We start from the raw sequence: 25,438 nt of genomic DNA on the forward strand, positions 1-25,438 counted from the left end.
TGAATGGCAGTCCCAAAGAGGGGATGTTGATATAAGTAGAGTCCCCAAGTGAGTCCCGAGACCCACTGCCTGTCCTTTTTCCCCTCCTCTGTAAATCTTACACGAATAAGGTTACAGTTCTCATCATACCTGGTGTGGGTACACGGTTGGACATAGGCCATTTCAGTAAATTGGGGTTTTACTTCCCACTTCCATAAAATCCATTTCTACTTATTGATACCCTCCTTTGCAGTTGCCTCCATTTACCTCCTTCCATTTCTTTTAATGGACTAATTTTTTCTAAATTAAAATATAAATCTGGACACCAGGTATTTAATGGGGCAGTTCCTAGGGTTCTGTTGTAGACTTCATGAGTCTCTAAATTAGTAATTTCCCATGTCAAATTATAGGGGTTGTGGGGGTTTGGATTTACAGACAGAATTTGCAGAACAACCAAGAGAAGGGCAAATACCATAGTTACGGCTCAGTCTGTTGGCGGCGTAGGGTCAATTTTAAGGGATTGTCCTTAGTCCGGTCAACAGTCCAGGTTGTCTTTGAAGGTCTGATGAGGTCTGAGAATGGGTCCACTGGTTTGGCGTGGGCGAAATGGATCCAGGTGGCGATTCCGTCTACCTTGATGGCAGTAGGTGTTGTCAGGATGACCTGGAAGGGTCCTTTCCACCTGGGCTCCAGAGTTCCCTGCCGATACGTTTGACGAGGACCCAATCCCCTGGCCGGAATTGATGTGGAATAGGCGGAGGTCCAGTCTCATAGAGTTCCTTTAATTTGGGCCATACGTCTTCATGGACCCTCTGCAGGGCTTGTAGAGAGAACAAGAATTCAAGACTATTATCGTTCTCAGCTTTGACAAGGTTATCTTTTAGGTTAGGGATGATGGGGGGTGGTCTACCATGTATTATTTCATAGGGTGTGAGTCCCAGTTTGTATGGGGAATTATGCACCCTGAATAGAGTGTAGGGGAGAAGGACCACCCAATTAGTGCCAATCTCCATGGTCAATTTGGTTAGGGTCTCCTTTAATGTTCTGTTCATTCTCTCTACCTGTCCTGAGCTTTGGGGTCGGTATGCACAATGTAATTTCCAATCAGCCCCAAGTATGGAAGCCAGTCCCTGACTTACCTTAGAGACTAATGCAGGTCCATTGTCTGACCCTATCATTACTGGAAAACCATACCTGGGCAGGATTTCTTCCAGGATCTTTTTGGCTACAATCTGTGCCGTCTCATTCTTTGTTGGAAAGGCTTCAGTCCATCCTGAAAAGGTATCTACAAAAACTAGCAAATACTTATATCCGTATTTTCCTGGTTTTACCTCAGTGAAATCTACTTCCCAATAGGTCCCCGGTCTGCTCCCTCTTTGTCTTACCCCTGTTGTCTGAGGATTGCTGCTCGCATTGTTGAGTTGGCACACTGTACATTTGGTGACTACTTGATCGATCTTATCAGAGACATTTCTGATTTTTAGTCCAGTCTGTCTCAGTAAGTCCAACATTCGCCGGGAACCTAAGTGGGTGCTGCGATGGATCCGCTCTAGAACTTGCCATCCTAGTTTATCTGAGAGTATAATGCTGCTTTTAGAGTCTCTCCACCAGCCATCTTTGATTCGGGTCATAGGAAGTTTACTCATCCATTGAATGTCGCTTTCTGAATACTCAGGGCTGGGGGGAAATTCCCAGGGTCCGGGGTCTGGCAGCTGTAGGGTCGGCAATTGTGCTGGGGGCCGAGCTGTTTTTTGCAGTCTGATCGGCCAAATTGTTGCCCCGGGAAACTGGGTCGGTTGTCTTCTGGTGTCCTGGGCAATGCACAATCGCTAGCTTTTTGGGTTCCCATAAGGCTGCTAGCAGGGCTAGAATCTCTTCTTTGTTTCTGATGTCTTTCCCTTCAGCTGTGAGGAGCCCCCGTTCTCTGTATATCGCCCCATGTACATGAGCAGTGGCGAAGGCATATCGGCTATCAGTGTGCACGGTTAGCTTGCGGTCTCTTCCTAACTTTAGGGCCTGCATTAAGGCTGTTAGCTCAGCCTTCTGGGCCGGGGTTCCGGGGGATAGAGCTTCTGCCCACACCACCTCGGTCTCTGAAGTCACAGCTGCCCCTGCATACCTTTGTCCTTGGTGAACGAAGCTGCTTCCGTCGGTAAACCAGATGGCGTCTGCGTCCGATAATGGCTGATCCTGCAAGTCCTCCCGGACCCCATAAACTTGAGCCAGTATGTCGGCGCAGTCATGAAGTAGGGTTCCCGTGTCTGGGTCTGGCAGCAGTGATGCTGGGTTCAGGGCCATTGGTGGGGGGGTGAAGATGACCCTGAGGGGGTTCAACAGCAGTCCCTGGTAATGAGTGAGTCGGGCATTGCTCAGCCATCGGTCAGGCGGCTGCTTGAGGATGCCCTCGATGGCATGCGGGGTGGGGACTCGTAGCTCTTGGCCCATGGTCAGCTTATCAGTGTCCTTTACCATTAGGGCAGTGGCTGCAATCATCCGGAGACAGGGTGGCCATCCGGCGGCCACTGGATCTAGCTTTTTAGACAGATAGGCTACTGGCCGGCGCCAAGGGCCTAAATGCTGGGTTACCACTGCCTTAGCTATGCCTTGGTTTTCATTTGCATATAGGTGGAAGGGTTTGGAGACATCGGGGAGTCCCAGGGCAGGTGCTGATAGCAGAGCAGTTTTAATTCGTTGGAGGCCTGTTCGGCTTCTTCCGTCCAACCAGAAGGCTGTTGATCTTTTGTTGCCTGGTATAAAGGTTTTGCTAATTCAGCAAACCCTGGTATCCATAGTCTGCAGAACCAAGCTGACCCTAGGAATTCCCTCACCTGTCGTGGTGTCTGCGGTCTGGGAATACGAAGGACAGTCTCCTTCCGGGCATCCGTTAGCCAGCGTTGCCCCTCTCTCAGTAAGTAACCCAGGTAAGTTACCTCTGACTTGCAGATCTGAGCCTTCTTTGCTGAGGCACGGTAGCCTAAGGTTCCCAGAGTTTGCAAGAGACCTTCGGTTCCCTGGATGCAGATTTCGGGTGTCTCGGCAGCTATTAAGAGATCATCAACATACTGTAGGAGAGTTATATTAGGGTGTTGTTGTCTGTACTCAAATATTCGTGTAGAGCCTCATCGAACAGGGTCGGAGAGTTCTTGAATCCTTGTGGCAGTCTGGTCCAAGTGAGCTGGCCATTTATGCCCCTGTCTGGATCTGTCCACTTGCATGCAAATAGCTCTTGACTTTTAGGCGCCTGGTGGTAGGCTGAAAAAAGCATCTTTTAGATCCAGAACAGTATACCATTGTTTTTCTGGGCTGAGGGCGCTCAGGAGAGTATAGGGGTTAGGAACGGTTGGATGTATGTCCATCACCCGCTTATTGACTTCTCTCAGGTCCTGCACTGGTCTGTATTCCCTGCTGTTGGGTTTGCGCATGGGCAGCAGGGGGGTATTCCATGCTGAGTGGCAGGTGCATAGGACCCCGAAGTCAGGAGGTGGCGGATGTGCGGTGTGATGCCATTTTTGGCTTCCGTGGGCATAGGGTATTGGCGCACGCGGACGGGGTCCGTCCCGGGCTTGACCTCTATAAATAGGGCTGGGCGATGTTTTGCTAACCCCATACCACCTGTTTCTGCCCACGCGTCTGGGAAGCGTTGAAGCCAGGGCTCGATGCCCTGATCCCGAGGAGTGGGTTCCTGATGGAGCCTATATTCATCTTCTAGTTTCACAGTGAGTACAGATATGGGTTGGTTGTGGAAGTCAGTCACTGTGGGTCCCCCCGGTTGGAAATGAATTTGGGCCCCCGTTTTGGTAAGCAAATCCCTCCCCAACAGGGGGCAGGGGCTGTCGGGAATGACCAGGAAGGAGTGGGTTCCCTTCCCAGTTCCTAAGTCCACAGTCCTCTGAGTTGTCCAGGGGTGGTACTTTATTCCCGTGGCCCCTTGTACCCAGGATGATTTTTCAGATACTTTTCCATGGGGCTTGACCAGAACTGAGTGCTGTGCCCCGGTATCAACTAGGAACTGGACCGGGGTCCCCTCCACTTGCAATGTTACCCTAGGTTCGGGGAGGGGATCCGAACCCCGTCCTCCCTATTCTGTATCTTGGGTAAACAGTTTGGAGGCTATTTTAGGCTGCCATTGCCCTTGGCTGGGGCGGGGTTGTTTCTTCTTGGGGCATTCTCTTATCCAATGGCCTTTTTCTTTACAATAGGTGCATTGATCTTTAAGTGCCACCTGGGAGGGCGTGTTGTTTGAATGCCTTCTGGGGGTGGCTGTTCTTTCTGGAATATAGCGGCCAGGACTTTAGTCATTTTCTCTGTGGCTCTGATCTGTCTCTCTTCTGGGGCATCCCTGTTGTTGTAGACCCGTTGTGCTATACGGAGCAGATCCTGGATCTGTTTACCTTCTAAATCCGCTAGCCTTTGGAGTTTTTTTTTAATGTCAGGAGCTGCTTGATTTACAAAGGACATAACGACAGCAGCCTGGTTCTCAGGGACTTCTGGATCCATGGGGGTAAACTGCCTAAAGGCTTCCATTAATCTCTCTAAGTAAGCAGCTGGACTCTCTTGCCTTTCCCTGTACGACCGAATATACCTTAGCCAAATTGGTGGGCTTGCGAGCTGCAGCCCGGAGACCCGCCATCAGAGTCTGGCGATAAATGAGTAGCCTTCCCCTACCTTCTGCCGTGTTGTAGTCCCATTCGTCCTGTGGAGGTCTGGTTAGGGGGAAAGCCGCATTAATGAGGTCAGGGTTAGATGTCGGCTGACCGTCGTCTCCGGGAACCAGCTTTCTTGCTTCTAATTGGATCCTCTCTCGCTCCTCTGTGGTGAACAGGATGCGGAGGAGCTGCTGACAGTCGTCCCAGGTGCGCTAGTGGGTGAACATGACACTGTCTAAAAGAGCTATTAGATCTTTAGGGTTATCAGAGAATCGAGCGTTCTGCGTTTTCCAGTTGTAAAGGTCACTGGTGGAAAAAGGCCAATACTGGAGTCGGGGGTTGCCTGTTTCATCGGGGGGTCCTATTTCCCGCAGGGGTAGGGCCACAGTGGAGTCAGGGAGGCGGGGGTTTGGCTCACGCTGGGTGCGCCCGCGGATTCAGCCGGCTGGCCCCTCGCGGTTGGTTTCATTTTCAACGGGGCCCGGCGCGGCTGCTGCCTCCCGTCCTCCTGGTTCTGGTGTAGCTGCTGCTTCCCGTCCTCCCGGTTCCCCTAGGGGGGCGACTGGTGGGGCGGCTGCTGCGGGCAGGGCCTGGGGTGCGAGGGGAGGGGGATGATAGGGTGGAGGGTCTAGGGATAGTAGGTCCTGACTATCGGGCAATATGGGATACAAGGGCGCGGCTGGGGTCCTTGATTTTGGGGGACCTGCAGGCTGCATGGCAAGGACCTTACACATTCCCGAGGATAGGAAGGGGGCCAACCAAGGGGGTGGATTTTCCACTAAACCCCGCCATACAAGAATGTAGGGAATCTGATCCGGGTGTCCCTCGCGACCCAGTAGAAAAATCTTTGATTTCACCTTAGCAATCATAGGGAGGCAGAAAGTTCCTTTGGTTGGCCATCCAACGCCGAAGGTTGGCCATTCAGAGCGGCAGAGGGTTAATTTTCCCCACCGGATGTCTAAACTCAAATTCTGTCCTCTGGTTCTAACATCCCTGAAGTTAGCAACGAGGAGAGAAAGAGGAGTGCTTTGAGATTGGCCCATCTGTATCCTGGAGGTGGAGGAAAGGATTAAAAACAGAAACAGTAAACTTATGAGGATTTCGGGCTGGGCCAGGCCAGGTCACCTGTGAAAGAGAAGGAGTTTAACACTTAAAAGTTACAGAATAGAGAACACAACACTTAGATCGCTAGCGCGTTTCGGGTGTCTGCCACCCGAACAGAAAAATTCCAATGGGCCCAAAAAGGTGCCCCAGACGGGTGCCAGTGGACGTCTCCTTCTGGACCCGACCGACTGCCCTGTAGCGCGTCTGCCAGGGCCGTGTCAGTCACCGATACAGATCCTGCGTGGGAGAGCCAGAAATGAACAAACAGAAACGTACAGAGCCAGAAACGAACAGACATACAGAAACGGACAGAGCCGGCTCACTGATCGGTCTCAGGGACGACCCGTTGACTTGGGGTATGGTGGGTTTGGGGGGATCCCGGACGAGCCCCCAGATATGCCCCGATTCGAGAGACCCCCCCCCCAAAAAAAAAAAAAAAAACAAACCACCAGAGCCAAAGCCAAGCAGCAAGGGTCGTTTATTGCAGGTTCGAACCCGGTCCTCCGCATACTCGTAGCCGGTGATGCTAAGAGGCCCCAAGCAAGGATCTTACAGCTTCTTTTATAGACAGGCACAAACAAGTTAGGGAATTTTTTTTTGAGGTTACAGAGCTGTTATTGGTTGACATTTAAATTTGAACGCTCGGCAGAACTTGTTTGGTTCCTGCCTTTATTTCAAACCACTCAGCAGAACTTGATTGGTTCCCACCTTTAGGTCAGACTACAACCGGGCACGCCCTGGCTGGTTTCAGGAATGGCGGGGGAGGAATCTTTGCAGTTGTGAGTACACCTGGTAATTTTCCTCTTAGTCTCTCATCCTGGTCCTTAGGTGTGTGGTTCATAACATGCTTAGATCTTGTCAGTTTGGGCAAACCAACATTCCATGGCGTTTTCTGATTGCCTTCCCGGGCCACACTGCGCTGATTTCCAGATCAGGGTGGTATTATACGTTGTCTGTAGAAATGAATACAGGTCCATGAGAAGAATGGGTTGGGCTTGGGCCGCTACTGGAGGCGGTCGGAATGGTTAGAATTATGTTTTGTTATTGCAGTGCAAAGTATGGTAGAGGCCTGATTTAGGTGATGTTCTTTTAGTTTCATCTTGCCTTTTTTCTCTAATTCTCCTTTTGGCTGTTGCATTAATGCTTTCTGTGTGCATGCCACTGTATGCCTCATCTAGTCCAGATTGCCCCAGCAAGCTTCTGTATTCATGATTAAAGTTCTTTCCAAGAGCTGAAGGGTTGTGGTTAAACACAGGGGTCACCTATCGCCATGCTGGAACATTCTGCTTCATTTAAAAAAAAAAATCTGACTTTGGGATGGCCACTGCTTCTGTACCCTGTGACCTTGAAAAAGCCTTTTCTTTTTCCCTAAATGGAGTTTGGGCTGAATGTAATTCCTCCCTAGCAACAAATAAAACTAGTTCCTAACACTAGATGATATTAAGGTCCCTGCACTTCAGGGTCCATTCCAATGTTTCATGGGCCTCTCTGTCCTGTCCCTAATATCCTGAAACTTCTAAAGTCGACCAGTGCTTGACGTAGCCATCATGTCTTTATTTAATGATGTAATTTTGATGATGAATTACATGTCTTGGAATAGAAATTGAGCTTTTCAAAAAGCAGAACTGAGGGACCTTGTTGAAATTTTGCAAAATTGCAGACACGTCTCTCAATTTTGATCCCTAAACTTCTTTAGGAGCAGGAACTGATGTCTTAATTCAGGTACATAGAGGCCGAGAAGAGAAGTACCTACCTTTAATCTCTGATTATCTTTACTATTCTGGTTTCTCTACTGTCAATTATAAAATGCAGCTGTCCAGTTCATGGTTGCTTAACTAAATCCAACTCACTTCAAAATTATTTATTGACAATGATCCTTCACCTTAATAGAATGTTGTTCACTTGACCCCAATGTCTTAAAGCCCTTCTAATGGAGAACTGTTACATCGAATTCATATGGGAACTCTGAGAAGAATACTCAATTTAATAGGAGACGGGATACTGCCTAGAACTTCTATGAGAATATTTAGTTTACAGATAAACTGTGATACTGGACTAGTTCTCAAATGCCATCTGGTGAGTGCTGACTTCATAAAACAATATGGGATAGGACAGAGTATAAATTATATTTAAAGCAGTTAAATGAAAAGTGTCCATCCACTTTTCTTACTTGGCATACGGGCTAGGAAACTATTATCAAAATGATTTTTTTTTCAAAGCTTTCCACGGGGGATTGTCTAAAATCCAGACATTTCCCCCTAAAGGTGCCTTTTCTATTTTCTCTTACCATGTTGTTTGTCAATTATTGAAATGGACAAGTACTACATTGAATAGAAATGGCTAAGTACACGCGTAGCATCAGGAATGCACAATGACTAATCATTCAGGCATTCCATGGTTTGCATCGTGTGTTAAGAGCCCCAGAGTGGAAAGATTACTTTTGTCTCCTCCTCCCTCTTGTTTGTTCTTCCTGCCCCTGTCCGCTGGCTCTGTCCCTCCTTTGGCTTTCTCCCAACACCCTTGCTTCAGCACATACTGCCTCTTGCTAACTGTTCCCTCGGATTTTGTGTGTTTATTCCCAAGACAAATTATTAGCATGTCAGAACTGACCTACTTTGGAGCTCATAACATTCAACATGAGGTAACCCACAAAGTGATTTGGCATAAAAGCACAGTGATTTGCAGAGAGCAACATTTATGGTGGTTTTAGCTGATTATAACGTGGAGAGGTATTTAATAATTACTCTTAGATTATAGCAATCTCCTCTTAGAAAAAAAAAGATGACCTATACTTCTGGCCAAGACGAATAACCGGGACTAGGTTGATGATCCTGCCCACAATGATGAATATATAAAACCAGAAAGAAAAAAAAAAAAAAAACCTGGATTCCTTCCTAAGCGACTATAAACAAAGGAGCCCATGATTTTCTGAGATTATGGCCTTCAGAGAATTTTCTGGCTGGGGTCCAGGGAGTGGGAACTGAAGCCAAGACCAAGCAGGTTCCCTGTGGTGAGGAGAGGAAGTTGAGATTCCAGCACAGTGAGAACAGCTCCAGTTTGCAGGACCGTGAATTCTCGATAGGTGCTGAAAATGCCCAAGAAGTGCTCTGGAAAGTGTAAATGACCACACGTGTTGGAGGGAAGTACTAAGACCTGGAAAGGACCTTCTGGGAAGATCAAAGAACCATGCTCAGGGTGCACTCCAGTTCAGAAGGTGTAGCTGCTGCCACGGCACAGACAGATACCCTCATAACTCGGGGTGCTGTGTGGAGGAATGTGGGAGGGTGTTCTGTCCTGGGGGTGGGTGATCTACCTAGACTAATGTCCCATGCTCTGGGCTTGTCCAAAAATCCTTAAAGCAAGAGCCAGAACAATCCAACTGCTTCCAAGCGATGTAACTGTATCCTAGAACAAAATATAATTATAAGAAAACTGTTAATTCAGCACTCGAGAAATACCCACAAGGTCTGACAGCCAGCCGGGATAACTAGACATACCAAAAAAAGAAAAACTAGAACAGACATGAGTCAAAAAAGGTAGGAATAAAAACTTAAGAATTGAAAAGATCTCATTTTATTCTTAACATTTATGTTTTGAGAGCGTAAGCAGGGGAGGGGCAGAGAGAAGGGGACAGAGGATCCAAAGAGCCAGAGGATCAGCTCTACACTGGCATCAGCGAGCCCGACACGGGGCTCAAGCTCACAAACCCGTGAGATCATGACCTGAGCTGAAGTCAGATGTTTAACCGACTGAGCCACCCAGGTACCCCAGAAAGATCTCATTTTAAAACCAAAAGCTATACAATTCTAGAAGCTAATGGAAAAATCCTTTACATCTTGGTTTAGAGAGTTTAATGTACCAACAGCATGGTCTGTAATATTTTAAAAACCTCTGTAAATTAGACACCAAAACTAAGAACTATTCTTTGAAAGAAACTGTTAGGGGAGTGAAAACGTTAGACCTGAAGATATTTTTGCAAAGAACAAGCCCTCTTTATCTGATAGAGGACTTGTTTCCAGATGTGTGAATATATACAGAACTCTCCAGTGTCAAAGTAGTGCAGTTAGTAAACATGTAAAAGAGTTCAACAAATTTCATCAAAGATGTCAAATTCATTAAAAAAAAAAAAAACTCAAATGTATTATTCAGGAACTGCAGACCAGAGCTGTGATGCACATGGCTTCTAGAATGACTAAAAGTTTAGAAAAGACCAGAAGAGATGTTAGCGTGGATATGTAGCTACTGGCATTCTGTGTTGGTGGGAATATATCGTACAACCACTTTGTGAGAAAGGATTTAGCGACTTCTTTAAAATTTAAGCCTACACTTCCCATGGACGTAGCCATATGTCCTTAAAATGAGCATGGAGACCTATAAATGCCTCATTTGTAAGAGCTGAACACTGAACTCAAAGGTCTCTGCAGTTGAAGGGAATGAACACGATCTGTATCCTTGGAATGGGGTGCACTGTTATTTCACTCAACAGCATGAATGATTGTCCAAGTGATCTGAAGTCTGAAGAAAGAGTGACTCTTCATGCTTGAGGATGAGGGTCCTGAGCAGGGTGGGAGGGATATGTCTCACAGGAACACAGGACGCTGAGTGTGGGTTCTCTGGCCCATGGTAATGGTTTCACAGGCGATATCCTATCACGGTTTATTGTGCACCTTAAATGTGTATATTCTATCACATGCAGATTTTACCTCAAACTGGATTGTGTAAATGTGTTGATCGCAGGTATGAATTTTTATATCCTGAATTTCCTCTGAATCTGGACATTGGGGCTTTGACTTCCTTGTCTGTTGATAACAATATCAGAGACCAGTGTTTTGAAAGCCCTCTAAAAATGTTGGTTTTGAGGGATTCTATCCTTCCCCCACCCATAGAACTATTCCAATGGACATTTATTCACAATGCTTTTTTTCAAGTTGTGAAACAAAATGTCTTAGCTCACACCTGCACCCTCCTTACTCCCTAGAAATCCCAAAATCTGCTGGACCCACTTACCCTTAGAAGCTTCACTGCGTTTAGTTTGTATACATTCCATGGGGATAAAGGAACTGGGGAGTCCATTTCTTTACCCTATTGAAAAACCATCCCTGAATAGCGATGCTCAACCCACCACTTCACAAATCAGTGTAAGGGAGGGCTGATCATATTTCTAGAGGACAGATCGGTTTAAAAAAAAAATCTAAATTGCTATTTAATCAGAGTAAGAGTGAAGGAGAGTGAGTATCCAGGCAACCATGCCGAGTCCGCTCAGGCTGACAGGAAGGCTTCCTCAAACCCTGGAGAGAAAAAGCAGTCCATTTTCCCCTTTGCAATGGAAGTGTTGTGCATTTGATAGCCTGTCCTTTGCGGGGGAGAGGTGAGCAGAGATGGGGAGACGTGATCATTCAGGAGGCTGAATGGTGCACAGGCATCCCCATCCACGTGAAGATGTTCTGGGCAGCTCGTACGGCCGTCTATGTGGTATGGTTCGCTCCCTGTCTGGGGAATTCCAGAAAACACCAAAGCCTGACCGTGGCTGAGAAGCTGTCAGAGAGCTGGGCACAGGTCTTCTCCATGGGCAACGCAAGATCAGATTGTTTTTTGGTGTGCACGAGCGTGTGAGACCATGAGGGTGTGGAGAAACTTTGAACCCAAAATAGAAAAGGATTCTCCACGTGGGGTGTGCGTATTAGCAGGCTCCTCTGTCTTCCCGTTTCTCCCCCTGCTGTTGTGCGACTCAGGATTTTCCGCATCCTAGCCGGCATGTTGCTGGAGGCAAAAACCATCCACTCCAAAGGCGTTTGTAGCTATTCGCCTTTCTGTTGTGTGTGCTTGAGTTTCAACCGCATCACTGAATAGCGTTATTTTAATTCCAGTTAATACACAGTGTTCTATTTCAGGTGTACAATGTGGTGATTCAACACTTCCACGCGGCAGCCAGTATTCTTCATGACAAATGCCCTCCTTAATCCTCATCGCCTATTTTCCCCATCCCCCTGCCTCCCCTCTGGTGACCATCAATTTGTTCTCTTTATAGAGGGAGTCTTTTTTTTTTTTTTTGCTTTACCTCTCTTTCCCTCCCTCCCCCCCACTTGTTTCTTAAATTCCACTTAGGAGTGAAATCATATGGTATTTGTCTTTCTCTGACTCATTTTGTCCGCATTATAGTCTCTAGCTCTGTGTGGTTGTAAATGGCAAGATCTCATTCCTTTAACTTTTTTAACGTTTATTTTTGAGACACAGCACAAGCAGGGAAGGGACGGAGACAGAGGGAGACACAGAATCTGAAGCAGGCTCCAGGCTCTGAGCTGTCAGCACAGAGCCCGACGCGGGGTTCAAACTCACAAACCACGAGATCATGACCTGAGCCGACTGAGCCACCCAGGTGCCCCAAACTTTCTTTTTTTATGACTGAATAGTAGTCTGTGGCGTATGTATATCTCCTTTGCTTTATACATTCACCAAATGGTGGACACGTGGGCTGTTTCCATATCCTGGCTATGGTCAATGCTGCTGCTCTAAACATCAGGGTACATCTGTCTTTCAAATCCATATTTTCGTATTCTTTGGGTAAATACCCAGGAGTGCAATTGCTGGGTCATCGGGTAGTTACATTTTTAACTTTCTGAGGAAGCTGAGTATTTTTTCCACAGTGGCTGCACCAATTAACATTCTCACCGATAGTGCAGGGGGTTCCTTCCTTTCCACTTCCTTGCCAACACCTGTTGTTTGTCTTGATTTTAGCCATTCTGACACGTGTGAGGTGCTGTTTCATTGTGGTTTTAATTTTCATTTCCTTGATGAGTAACATTGAGCATCTTTTCATGTGTCGGCCATTTGCATGTCGTCTTTGGAGAAATGTCCGTGTCTTTGGCCTCTTTTTTTTTTTTTTTTTACCTGGATTATTAGTTTTGGGGTGTTGAATTTTCTAAGTTCTTTATGCTGTCTACTACCCATTTATCGGGGATGTCATTTGCAACTATCTTCTACCCTTCCATCAGTTGGCTGTTAGCTTTGTTGATTCTTTCCTTCACTATGTAGAAGCTTTTTATTTTGACCAAGTCCCAGTAGTTTATTTTTGCTTTTATTTCCTGTGCCTCAGACATATCTAGAAAACTGTTGCTGCAGCTGATATCAAAGAAGTTACTGCCTATATTCTAGGATGTTTATGGTTTCAGATGTCACATTTAGGCCTTTAATCCATTTTGACTTTATTTTTGTGTAAGATACAATGAAGTGGTCCAGTTTTCTCAGCACCCTATGTTGAAGAAACTGTCTTTTTCCCATTGGGTATTCTTTCCTTCTGTGTGGAAAATTAACCATATGTGGGTCATCTCTGGTTTTTGTATTCTGTCCTAATAATCTAGGTGCCATTTTTTTGTGCCAGTACCATACTGTTTTGATTACTACCACTTTGTAATATAACTTGAAGTCCAGAATTGTGATGCTTCCAGTTTTGCTCTTCTTTTTCAAGATTACTTTGGCTATTCCAGGTCTTTTTTGGTTCCATTTAAATTGTAGGATTGTTTTAACTCTGTGAATGTGCTGGTGGTGTTTTGATAGGGATTGAATTAAATGTATAGAGTGCTTTGGTAGTAGACCAAGTGGTCTACTAAATGGTAGACATTTTTTTAATGTTTATTTTTGAGACAGAGACAGAATGCGAGTGGGTTAGGGGTAGAGAGAGCGGGAGACACAGAATCCGAAGCAGGCTCCAGGCTCTGAGCTGCCAGCACAGAGCCCGATGCGGGGCTTGAACTTATGAGCTGTGAGATAGTGACCTGAGCTGAAGTCGGATGCTCAGCTGAGCCACCCAGGTGCCCCTAAATGGTAGACATTTTAATATTCTTCTAATCCATGAGTATAGAGTATCTTTCCATTTGTGTCCTCTTCTATTTCTTTTGTCAGTGTTTCATAATTTTCAGAGTACAGGTCTTTCACTTCTTTGGTTCAGTTCATTCCTAAGTATTTTATTTTGGTGCAATTGTAAATGGGAATGTTTTCTTAATTTCTCTTCTTCATTATTGGCATATATAAATGCAAAATGTTTCTGTATGTTGATTTAGTATCCTGTGACTTAATTTATCAGTTCCAGCAGCGTTTTGGTGGAGTCTTTGGGTTTTCCGCACGTAGTATCACGTCATCTGCAAATAGCAAAAGTTTCACTTCTTCCTTGCCAACTTTGATGCCTTTTCTTTCTTGTCTCTTTCTTGTCTGGTTGCTGCGGCTAGGATTTCTAGTACTATGTTGAGTAAAAGTGAATGTCCTTGCCTTTTTAGGGGGAAAACTCCATGTTTCCCCATTAAAGATGTTTGTTTTTATTTTTTTGTTTATGTCTGAGGTAGAGACAGAGTATGAGTTGGGGAAGGGGCAGAGAGGGAGACGCAGAATCTGAAGCAGGCTCTGAGCTGTCAGCACAGAGTTGGAACTCACAAACCATGAGGTCGTGACCTGAGCTGAAGTCAGATGCTTAACTGACTGAGCCACCCAGGGGCCCCTGATGTTTGTCTTTTAACAAGAGAGTACTTGCATTGCACACATGCACACACAAAAATCAAGGACCTGCTCGATTATGAGGTAATGCACTTCGATGTTGCATTGCAGTGTTAGCCAACAATTTCCTCCAGGCAAAGTCTAATGGCAGAAGCATCACTCTGTTGAGAGGATGATGGTTTCGGGGGTCCCGGACACGGGCTCTAGCCGGGCTTTGGCATGTCCCACATTAACTGCGCACACTTAGATAAGATGTGCATGTGCTGAGTCTCCATTTCCTTGTTTAGGGATAGACATCCTCTTCAGAGCCGGTGGGAAGGCTAAATGCAGCATAACCCAAGTAGCGGTACATGGGCCACATTTATTCCAGAAACCGGAACCTTCGTCTCACCCCTTCTAATAATTCAACTGAATTGATCAACCCTCTTAGATTTAGAAAAATACTGCTAGTTTGAAAACCGATTCTTCCATAGAAGAACAAATACCTAATTCAACATCTATCAGGTGGGGATATTTAATCAGGTCTACAAACTCTAAGATTAACTGAGAGCATAGTAGGCATCACACACGGAGGGAGTCGCTATGTCCATCCTGTCCCATTGTTGTGAACATGCTGACCTGCCTTCTGACAATTGAATACAACCCATGACTTTGATACCCTCTCTTCTCAACTGTGTTTTCTGCCTTGGCCCAATAGCAACTCAAGTATTTTTCAAGGATCATGCAACTCCCTTCAGAAAATGCGTATCAAGGTTTTCATAAAAGAAGTAAATCCTAGACCCTCTGGGGGAACAAGGGATTACTGATCACAAATGATAAACGAATGCTGTCAAAGTCTTCGGGTCACTTTGTGTACTTGAGAGCACATTTGAGCACCTCAGGCTAGCTCAGCGATGGGTACCAGTGACTCCCTCCTCTGCAAGTGATTTCAGCCTGATCTAAACTCTGTCCTCAGCTCGCACGCTCCCAGGGTCCACTCCTACACACACTCTGCAGGACCTCGCCCGCACGAATTCACAATATTTTACACTCTTTGGTGTGTCTATCAGTTTGGGTGGAGCACGGTAGGGAAGAAGGGTGTGGAGGATTTTAGGATATGCAGGCATCTCTTACAGACGTGAGCGGCCAGTGTGCCATGTGGACTCTAAGCGTTGGTGGTTTTATTTGGTTTTGATTTTTAAGACCAAAGAACTTCAGTGTGCTTCAATGCAAAGAGGAAGAGAAGGGAAGCGATAGTCCTGGAAGGGATCCAGAGAAAACCTGCAGAAATCCAAGAGGAAACAGAAAAGAAGGGACAGGTGTACGGCTAGCTGTATGGACTGGCGAGCCATAGGTTGGTGCTGCTGAGTGGATTGTTTATACTAATTTATACCCTCTCACAGAGGAATATTTAGTCCTGTGATAGACATTACATTGAGTGTTGGGGTACAGTGGCAAAAATAAGCGCCTGCTTTCTAGAGTTTACATTGTATTTAAACAAATGGAAAAAAACCTCCCAGACTAATTGGGATAGAGAGGACCACACTTGGGTCTACAGGTGAAACCTTTCCTGAGTCAGGGTCAGTGTCCAAAAGAATGATAGATGCATGGAACAGAAGCTGTCTTGTTTGCTTTTGGGACTTCTGCAAAAGAGTAGAGGCATAATGGCCCAGCAGTAAGGTGGTCACATCATGGTCTAGCCTCCGTGCATATCCAGTCCTGGCTTATAGGAGGTGGGAAAGAATGATTGGGACAATAGGGCTTCAGAAAGAACCCAGGGTGTTTTGGGGGTTGAGGATTACAATAGCAGAGGACGGAAGGTTGGAGGGGGTTGTCTGTGATGCTGCCATGGACTGCAGCCACTTTGAAAAGATCTGTTTCCAGATGCTGGAAGTCTTATGCTGAGATCAACCTTGCTTTGGCATGATCACTGTAATGTTGCAAACACGATGGGTTTCTTTATATTAATCTAACTCAACTCAGGGAAGGACTAAACTTTCCCGTTGGATGTGACAGCTGGAAGGTGTCTTGGATACCGATATACAAACCTATATATACTGACTTCTTATCTGCATTTATAACCCTGTCTCTAGTAAACTCATTACTTTTGCCCAAGTAGCAGGTGTAGTTTGCTTAGGAACATGGGGACACAAAACAATAGAAACTACCCCAAAACTAAGGTCCTTTCTGCAAAAGGAAAATAATGGTGGGTGGGGGGTGGAGTATGAGTGGAAAATAAATTTTTTCCATCGTAGATTTAAAAGTAATGTTTAAGGGGGCTCCTGGGTGGCTCAGTTGGTTACTTCGGCTCAGGTCACGATCTTGCAGTTTGTGGGATCGAGCCCCGCGTCGGGCTCTGTGCTGACAGCTCAGAGTGTGGAGCCTACTTCAGATTCTGTAGCCTGCTTCGGATTCTGTCTCCCCCTCTCTGCCCCTCCCCTGCTCGTGCTCTCGCTCCCTCTCAAAAGTAAATGTAAAATTAAAAACAGTGTTTAAATCTTATCTACATATAAAATATAAATGAATATATTGAATACATAAATGTGTAACGTGTAAATTGAAATGCAGTAAAATAAAGTCTTCTCTGTTAAAAGGTATACATTAAGCAAGTTCAAGCACATGGGACCTTGGCCATGTGTAGAATCAAAGACAGTAGCTGGTGACCTAATTATAAACAAGAGTTGACTCCTGACTTCATTGAAATCAATATTTAAGACAAAGCAGGGGTGCCTGGGTGACTCAGTTGGTTAAGCATCCGACTCTTGGTTTTTGCTCAGGTTATGGTCTCCTAGTTCGTGGGATCAAGCCCCATGTTGGGCTCTGTGATGACAGTGTGTAGCCTGCTTGGGATTCTCTCAGTCTCCCTGTCCCTCCCCTGCACACTTGCATGTGTACACTCTCAGAAATACTTTGTTCCTGCTTCCACCTGTGTCACAGCTTCTATCAGACCTACTTTCTCCTCAAGAATAAGCAAAGTAACTGGATAAATTGCACAAAGTCCCCAACTCCTTGAGAGCATTAGAAAGCTGTCAAGGCAAGTAGGACTTAAGAGGGCAAGACCCTGGAGACCAGAAGATTACAAAATACAAGGCCTGGCATTCTGTATGGAATTTCCTTTCTGAAATCACCATATTCTAAGCTGCTAAGGAGTGAATGACCAAGAAATGAAAACAGTAGCTAGGAAGCTAAACCCCAAGCCCAGCAAAGTAGAACCACGCGCTCCCACAGAGATTCTTCAGGGCTCTGCTTCAAGAGTAGCCCATGACTCTGAAAATGGGCAGACACAAGACATTCCATCTCTAAGTGCATCCCAGTGAGCTGCAATGCCTGTGACTGGAAGACCACCAACGGGCTCTATTCTCTTGTGTAGCCCTCAGTGGTGGTGACCTGACATCTAGGGGAAGGCTCCAGGCAAAGGATACATTATTCCTAGGTCTCAAATTCTTAACTCCAATGAATATGGTTAGGGAATTAGATGGCAAGGTGGAAAATTTTACCCAAGAATTGGAATCTAGATGATGGAACCAGAAGGAACTTATAGATCTGTAATTAATAACACCTCAACTGGATTATAAGTTAGTAAACACCTCAAACTGTAGGGAGGGGCATTCATAAACTGAATTACAGGTCAGGAGCAAATTTATGCAATAACCATACAAAGAAAAGATGGGACTCCGAAACAGAGGTCACAAGGGGAGTATAGGTGTGAAAATGTATGGCCTGATTCCCAGCATAATAGAGACAGAAGGACAGTAGCAATATTTGGAGAAAAGTTCAAAATTTTTCCAAATCTGAAAAATTCACAGATTTAAGAAATCATAGATTCAGCCAAATTGTGTCTTGAGAGACCCTGGTTACATTCCAGAAGACAAAGATGGAGAGGGAAAAAGTCCCCAGTGGTTCCCTTTAAAGGGACTGATGCAGCAATGAGGGCAGACTGAAGACGATGGAATGGACTTCTTAAACTGGAAATAAGAAACTACAGGACTAGAATACTGTACTCTGTGAAAACAGACTTTAAAAAATTAAGACCAAATAAAGACCTTTTCAGGAAAATACAATCTGAACCAATCACCTCAAACTGAGCTCCGTGGAAGAAATTGTTCCGGAATCTTGGTAATGCAAGGAAGAGGGAGGAGCCACGAGGATTCTCTAAAACGATCATCCCACTGCTAGAAGGGGTGGAGAATAAGAGCCTGGCCTGTCTTGGGGAAGGAGGTGCAGCCCTCTGCTGGTTCGTGTCCGTGGGCCCTCTTCACGTCTGTGCTGCTCTGTGTTTGAGGGGTGTCTTCCTCTGAACTGTGACTGCTGGCGTCCTGTGGCTGAAGAGCCAGAGGAAACACAAAGGACTTGGAAGCCACATTGAAACGCCCAAGCCCACAAGCTGAGTTCTCCGCGTTCTGGACTCCTTGCCTTTCCTGCTCCTAAAGATGCAACGTCACTTTGGAGCTCAAAGGTCTGCTCTGGTCTCTGCTCTTGGCACTTTTCTCTGTTTCTAGTCCCTGAGCTGCCTTAGCGTCACACGGAGACAACAGTCCAGAACGTTTACCCTAAGCATCTGGCTTTCCTGAAGCCCCCTCTCTGCAATGAGAGAGGCAGAAGCTGGAATAAAAGCCTTAAGCCCAAAAGCACTCTAAGTACCTCTCGTCCTTCCCTTTTAGGGTTCCCGATACTTTTTGTCTTGATTCGTTTGTACATAAAAAAACAATTTCCGGTTCTAGGCAAGATGGAGTAAATGCATTCCACTCCTTTTCCAAACAGCTAAAAACTCTGAATAACATAAAAACCAAATGTCACAAAATTCCTACAGGTGGGGTAAAAATTAGACCAAGGGCATTGGGATGTGAGAAAGACACAGGGATTTTTATTTTTTAGATCCTCTGACCATGGGAAGCACTGCCTCTTACGTACCTTGACCCTGAAACCCAGTGGGTAGAGGTGAAAAAAAAGACCCAAGGAACACCCACGTTGTCTAGCCAAAGGACCGGCTAAGACCCCAGGATGGGTCTTCAGTGGTGCCCAGCCTCCCCCAACTGAGCACCGGGAAATGCCCCACTCACACCCTTCCCCAGTGGGCTCCTATCTCACAGGGAGCGGAGTCAAGCCCTGTGCCCATGCGTGCTTGGCAGTGGGGAGTAGAGCTGCTCCCCCCCCCCCCCCCCCCCCCCCCCCCGCCAAATGGGAGGAATATTAGGACAATACAGGGTCCTTGAAGACAGCGTATGAAGTCTGAGGCCACCCTGGAGTTGAACCAACACTGCCAAAGGTTTGGCGCCTAAGAACAGGGACAAGCACCAGTATGGTAGAACAGCCTTGCGAGTCGACCTTTCAGCCATAGTCCCCAAAACAGCCAGGTACGTGTCTTCCATACTTAAATAGGATGAATGGCCTGAGAAGAGAGAAGATTTAAATAGGACCCAGGGTCTCTGAGCACAATGCCTGAGATGTCCAGGGTGCAAGTGAAAGATTAGTTGCACACCAAGAAACAGAACATCTTAACTCTAATGAGATCAGACAAAGAACAGGCACTAACAATGAGAAACAGATGCTCTAATTATCTGACGGGATTTGTTGTCTCCAAGTAGTTATTAGCAACTTAAAAAAATACCTTGAATAAGACGTGTGCAGTTCTGTGTAACCCTTAACTGGACAGCATATAACTAAACTGAAGGCTCTTGGAAATTGAATCCAAGTGTACAAGAGAGATACGGTGATGATTTGTTCAAGGCAGCTAGTAGCCTACTAGGGATATTGACTCAATCTCTGCCTTCTGGGAATTTATCTGGAACTTCTAGAGATGAGCGTATGGATGGATTAGCACAGTTGAGGCAAACCCTAGATTATGTGTGCCCAAGTACATGAGTAGTCAGGTGAAATCATTTTTTCCTGAAGGTCCATGTGGGGGTCCTGATGGATTGAGGTATACATGTGATGAATGTTGTATAGGTGTAATTTTATTTTTTTAAAAGTTTAATTTTTTTTTCAACGTTTATTTTTTGGGACAGACAGAGCATGGACGGGGGAGGGGCAGAGAGAGAAGGAGACACAGAATCGGAAACAGGCTCCAGGCTCTGAGCCATCAGCCCAGAGCCCGACGCGGGGCTCGAACTCACGGACCGCGAGATCGTGACCTGGCTGAAGTCGGACGCTTAACCGACTGCGCCACCCAGGCGCCCCTATATGTGTAATTTTAAATGTATGCAAATACCAATCCTCTCTTGTCCCCATAGTTGTCACAGGGCAGAGTGTTACCGAAGAAAATCCGCATCCGATGTGACATGTACCACCCAAAGCAGGGTACGCCTGTATATCGGTTAGAAGAAGTGTTCTGTATAAATGTGTATGGTCACTAAAAACCTAATGCAAATAATTTTTTAAAGTACTCTGAATTGCAGCCGTAGTTAACCGATTTCTTGTTTACATTTCTTCTCCGTTGACATAATTAACTAGAGACATGGGGGGAGAACTTTTGCCATCTGGCAGGAAATGCCAGAGCAGAGCACAATGAGACGACGTTACAGGTTTAGGTTTAATCGTGAAGAGTCCTACAAGTGACGTGGCTCCACCACTGTGTTCCTGGAGCCTAGAATCCAAACAGGAGGGGGCCACGCAGAGAAGAACACGGGGAGCCCACTTCTCTGTGCCCTTCTAGGGCCACCCCCACGCCCTCCATCAGACGGGAGGAGAGCACACTGCTTGGGAACACAGTTTCTTGTAAAGCTTAACACATCTGTACGTCATGATGCTTTCAATCCCTGGATACCTATCTCAGAAAAGTGGAGACACAAGTGCACGTGCATGCCCATGCGATAAACAGAAATAGCATTTATTGTTTATAATTAAGAGTAGAGAACAGCCCAGATGTCCACTGAGCAGTTGCATGGATAAGTGAAGCAGTTTATTCGTACAGAGAAACACTTCCCCAGCAGGAACAAGGAAGGCACTATGACACATGCAATGACATAGATGGATTTCTAAATGTTTTGCTGAGTGAAGTCAGATACAGAAGAGCACACGTGGGGTCCCAGTTATATGAGGCTGAAGAACAGCTGGAAGAAACGTGGTAGAAACCAGCCGTTTCCTGGGGAGGGTGGGAAGAGGTGTGTGCTGGGCATCTTGGCATCTTAGGGTGGCCGTAACCAGGGTGTATGATGTTTCAACGCTCATTTGAATTGTATGCTTAAAATCTGTGCATTCCATCGGGTGCCTGTTACACCTAAAAATGTCAGTGTTGTGAAAAACACAGGTGTAGGAAATATTCCAGATTAAAGATTATCATTCTATAGTTCATTTGCCTGTACATCTGCCATATTATTCTATTTATTATCTCTTTTATCTATAATATTAGTAACTAAGACCCGCATCAGAAAGGACCGAATATTGATAGGGGCGTCTGGCTGGCTCAGTAAGTGGAAAGTGCAGCTCAATCTAAGGATTGTGGGCTCGAGCCCCATGTCAGATGTAGAGATTACCTTAAAATCTTAAAAAAAAACAAAAAACAAAACAAAACAACAACAAAAAACTTGATGGCTGCTACTGCTGTTGTAGATTTCAAGGATTTTAATTGTTAGTAAAGTAATCTTCACTGCAGCCTCATAGGTATTTAAAGTTCGGGGCCAGTCATTTTTAACACTTCTTGGGGTTTTTCATGAAGTCCCCAGTTAAAGGACGTTTTGGGTATCAGTAAACAGAGCTGGTGAGCTGGTGCCCCAAGTGAATGGAAATTAGAAGTAGCAGGTCTTGGAGAATTCTTTCCTAGAACCGTTCTTGCTTTTCAGGCTTCCGACATGTCAAGGATATGCCAGATCAGTACGGTGTCTTGATCAAAGGTGCTCCTGTTATGGAGATTTTCAAGACTCCAGAGTGTGGTCCCACTGGTGTCTTGTTTCTCTCCTCGGATGCCCTCTGTTGGGGACTCCCTGGCCACTGAGCCCATCTCGTCATTTGCTCCCTCCGTCTCCTACTCTGTTCCTTTCTTGTGAGTGGAGTCCCATTTCTTCAGCTTTTGAGACTGTTGGGGATTAAGTATGCTTCACGTCGTGAGTGGATTTTATTAAAGTCTTTTTGATGGTTACGTCACGTTCTGTCAGTGTGTCTGCACCAGAGTTTAACACCAAATTGTAGTTAAATATCTTAACGTGTTGATGGAACCACAATTAGGCTAAAAGCTTTATTTTCTAAGACTAATTTCACAGCATTCGAATTATTGGGTAAAAATGTTTCATGTATTTAGGACTTTTGATATTTACAAAACAAAATCCCCATCTTCCTTCCAAAACTTTCTGTGAATCTTCATCTCAAAATTATGCTCATTTTATTCCATCATTACCAGCACCAAGTATTAAGCTTTTTAACAAATTTCACAAAATAGGTGGAAAATTTTAATTTACGGGCATTTGCTTATTTGCAGGGGTCTATCGATGTTTGTTCACCAGTATGTTTCTATCGTGTGAAGTACGTTAATTTTTTGCTACTCCTTCTGAGTGAGGGTTCGGTGTGTGTTTTAATTCACAGGAACTTGTCACACAGTGAAAATACGTACTTTACTGTGTGTTGCTCTAAACCTATTTCCCAGATTTTCTCTCCCTGTTCACTTATTTATCACATCCACCTATATTTTTGTAATGCACATTTTTATGACCTCTTCAATTATTGCAAAACCTTGAAAATCCTCCTCCTACCAGAGCTTTGACAGTTCAAAACATTTTTATTATGGGAAATTTTAAACAAATGCAGGCAGAAAATATGCATCACTCAGTCTCCACGATCCCTCACATTCTGCGAGCTTCTAATGGCTCTGTCTGCTGCCCACCCCTCACTTGATGAAGACGATGATGAGGGTTGTATTTTGTAACCTTTGACATGAAATGTACATACATCAGAATGCCCAAGTCTTAACGGTACATGTTTGACTAATGGACACATGTGTGTAACATCATCTGGGATCCCCACCTCCCCATACAGCTCCCACTGAGTCCCCCCACCAGAAGATCCATTGTGATTTTTTTTACTATATCGTATAATTTTTCCTTTTAAATAAAGCCCTGAGATTTGGCAGATTTTGTTATATATGTACTATTTTTCTCTAGGGTTTAAAAAATATTTGAATGCTTTATGTACTATTCTGCACACTTAAAACTTTACCAATATAAGGTTTACATTCAACTTTTGTTTTTTTCCCAGATTATAAGGCCTTTAGCTTCCATCTTCCTTAAATTTTGCGTCCTTCATTTTATAAGGGGCAGGTTGGGAGCACAGTGTGCATTTGATAGTATCAACATTATCTTTCCCAAAATAGGTGAAGCATTTACATGAGGGGCAAAAATTTTTATATATATAAGAAGAAACCTATAACTTTTACTGGTCACTTGCATTGGCTTACCAAAAGCCATTGATGCTCAAGTGATCACTGTTCTGATAGGATGGGCTGTATGGTCCTATATAAAAGTTAAACTGCTCTTAGTAAGTTTGGAGTTTATTTGAATTCTACATAGGAGGAAGTCAAAAGAATGAATGTGAGTAAATTGGCTGTGAAAATCAGCAACTGTAATGAATGTGGGTTTTGGGTTTGGTCTTTACATGACGAGTAACCAAAGCTTTGCGTCCACCGTCTGCGATTCTCAGAAGCGAGGTGTCTGCTCTCCCGGGCCAGTCCATTTCTACAAAGTCCCATCTTCGTTGTGTGCCTGGTTTGACAAAGGACCCCCGATGAGGTGGGAGAGGTGTATCTGGGGGAGAGGGTGTGAACAGGGACTGAAGACAAGACAGACACAGAATGCCTAGAAGGTGATCAGGAGGTCATAAAACTTACGAGATGGGGAAGGAAGACGGGTGGGCATGGAAAGTTTTTTCCAGCCCGTTGGTCACAATGAAAGGCTATGTAAAACCTTGGTAATCTCTTTCGTGAAAAAAGAAAAAGGCCACAAGTCAGCACAGTTGGTGTTGCTGAGTGACACAAACCCACAGTGCAGCATCTGAAGGGGACGGGACCTCAGAAACCCAAGTCAGTCACTCCTTCCTACAGACTCCGGCCAGGGCTCTCCCTTCACCTGTATCTTTCTCTAGAGGCCATTCTCCACGCTGTTGGGACCACATGCCTCTCTATAGACCGAGTGTGCCCCCATGTTCCTGTGCAGAAGGCCCTCCCCTGGGTGGCTGTGTTTGGACACTGGGCCTGTGAGGAGGTGACACAGGTCAAAGGTCATGGGGGAAACATCCTGTAGATCGTGCCCTCCAAAGAGGAGGAAGAGGACCGAGAGCCTCTTCTCAGAAGAGCACACAGGTGAGGACACAGGGAGCAGGTGCCATCTGCAGGCCCTGTGAGCCCAGGGCAGAGTCGTGAGAACCGGTCCGTGTAGGCCACCACCTGTGGTCCGTTACGAACGCCTGCACCAAAACAACCTCTCAAGCCCATCACCCACTTTCCCAGCCGTTCCACGTCTGCTCATTCATTTCTTTCGGGTCCGTGATGGAGCCACATGTGGTTCCAGGAGCGGACCCCTAACCTGTCCTTGCCAGAGGCCAGCCCACCCACCCTGCTGACCTGAGGGGCCCCCCTCCTGTGAGCTGGCACTGAGGCCGGTGCCCCTCACCAAAAACCCTGGCAGGAAGATGCATAGCCCCCCCCCCCTTTACTGAGGATTCCCTCTGCTGCCATGAACAGAATCAGCCTTCAACTCCTGTAATTCTGCTCTGATGGCACCCAGAACGCCACTGTCACAGCATTAACACACCACCTTTTAGTTCCTTCGGAGAGCTGACGGGCCTCAGCGAGGCTGCAAGGTACATGTTGTTGAGAGTGTGAGTGGAGCCTAATCCTGCTGGCTGTTCGGAGTCCCTGAGCAACCTCGAGGCCAGTCTGCCCTTCCTGGATAGTTTGAAGATGACTCTTTGTAATGCAGCATACGTTTTCCACCTATTGATATAATTCAGGCTACTTTCCATTCTGTTGGCCAGTAAGCGTGTTCCATACTTTGTAAAAAATTCCCTGTCCTGAATCTGTGGAACAGGCATTTCTTCATAATCTTTGACAAATAACATCGTTTGCCAGACCTGGTTGTAGGTGCTGAGAAGGCAGTAAAGAGAAGAATGTGTCTGCGCTTATAGGGATGTAGTTTTCATTATTGGGGTGAATGATCGACAGACTGGTCTGCCTGCGCTAGGTCGGGGAAGCAGTCAGTGTGGCAGAGGAAAACCAAACACGGTCTGTAGCGGATGACAGGAGTGAGGTGGCCACCTCGGAGAAG

At 45.7% G+C, this 25,438-nt stretch overlaps 1 protein-coding gene across 1 annotated transcript; it reads right to left on the reverse strand.

The window, feature by feature from the left end:
- Positions 1–265: 265 nt before the first annotated feature.
- On the reverse strand, positions 266–25,232 carry LOC122473085. The gene is given in 11 exon segments (XM_043563193.1): positions 266–686; positions 689–1,566; positions 1,658–2,675; positions 2,678–3,079; positions 3,082–3,226; positions 3,228–3,457; positions 3,460–4,057; positions 4,562–4,837; positions 5,044–5,175; positions 23,772–23,920; positions 24,926–25,232. Coding segments are annotated over 11 exon segments (4,365 nt in total). The 3' UTR covers positions 266–456.
- Positions 25,233–25,438: the final 206 nt, after the last annotated feature.

This window comes from Prionailurus bengalensis, chromosome B4 (assembly GCF_016509475.1).
Source record: "Prionailurus bengalensis isolate Pbe53 chromosome B4, Fcat_Pben_1.1_paternal_pri, whole genome shotgun sequence".
Taxonomy (NCBI): domain Eukaryota; kingdom Metazoa; phylum Chordata; class Mammalia; order Carnivora; family Felidae; genus Prionailurus; species Prionailurus bengalensis.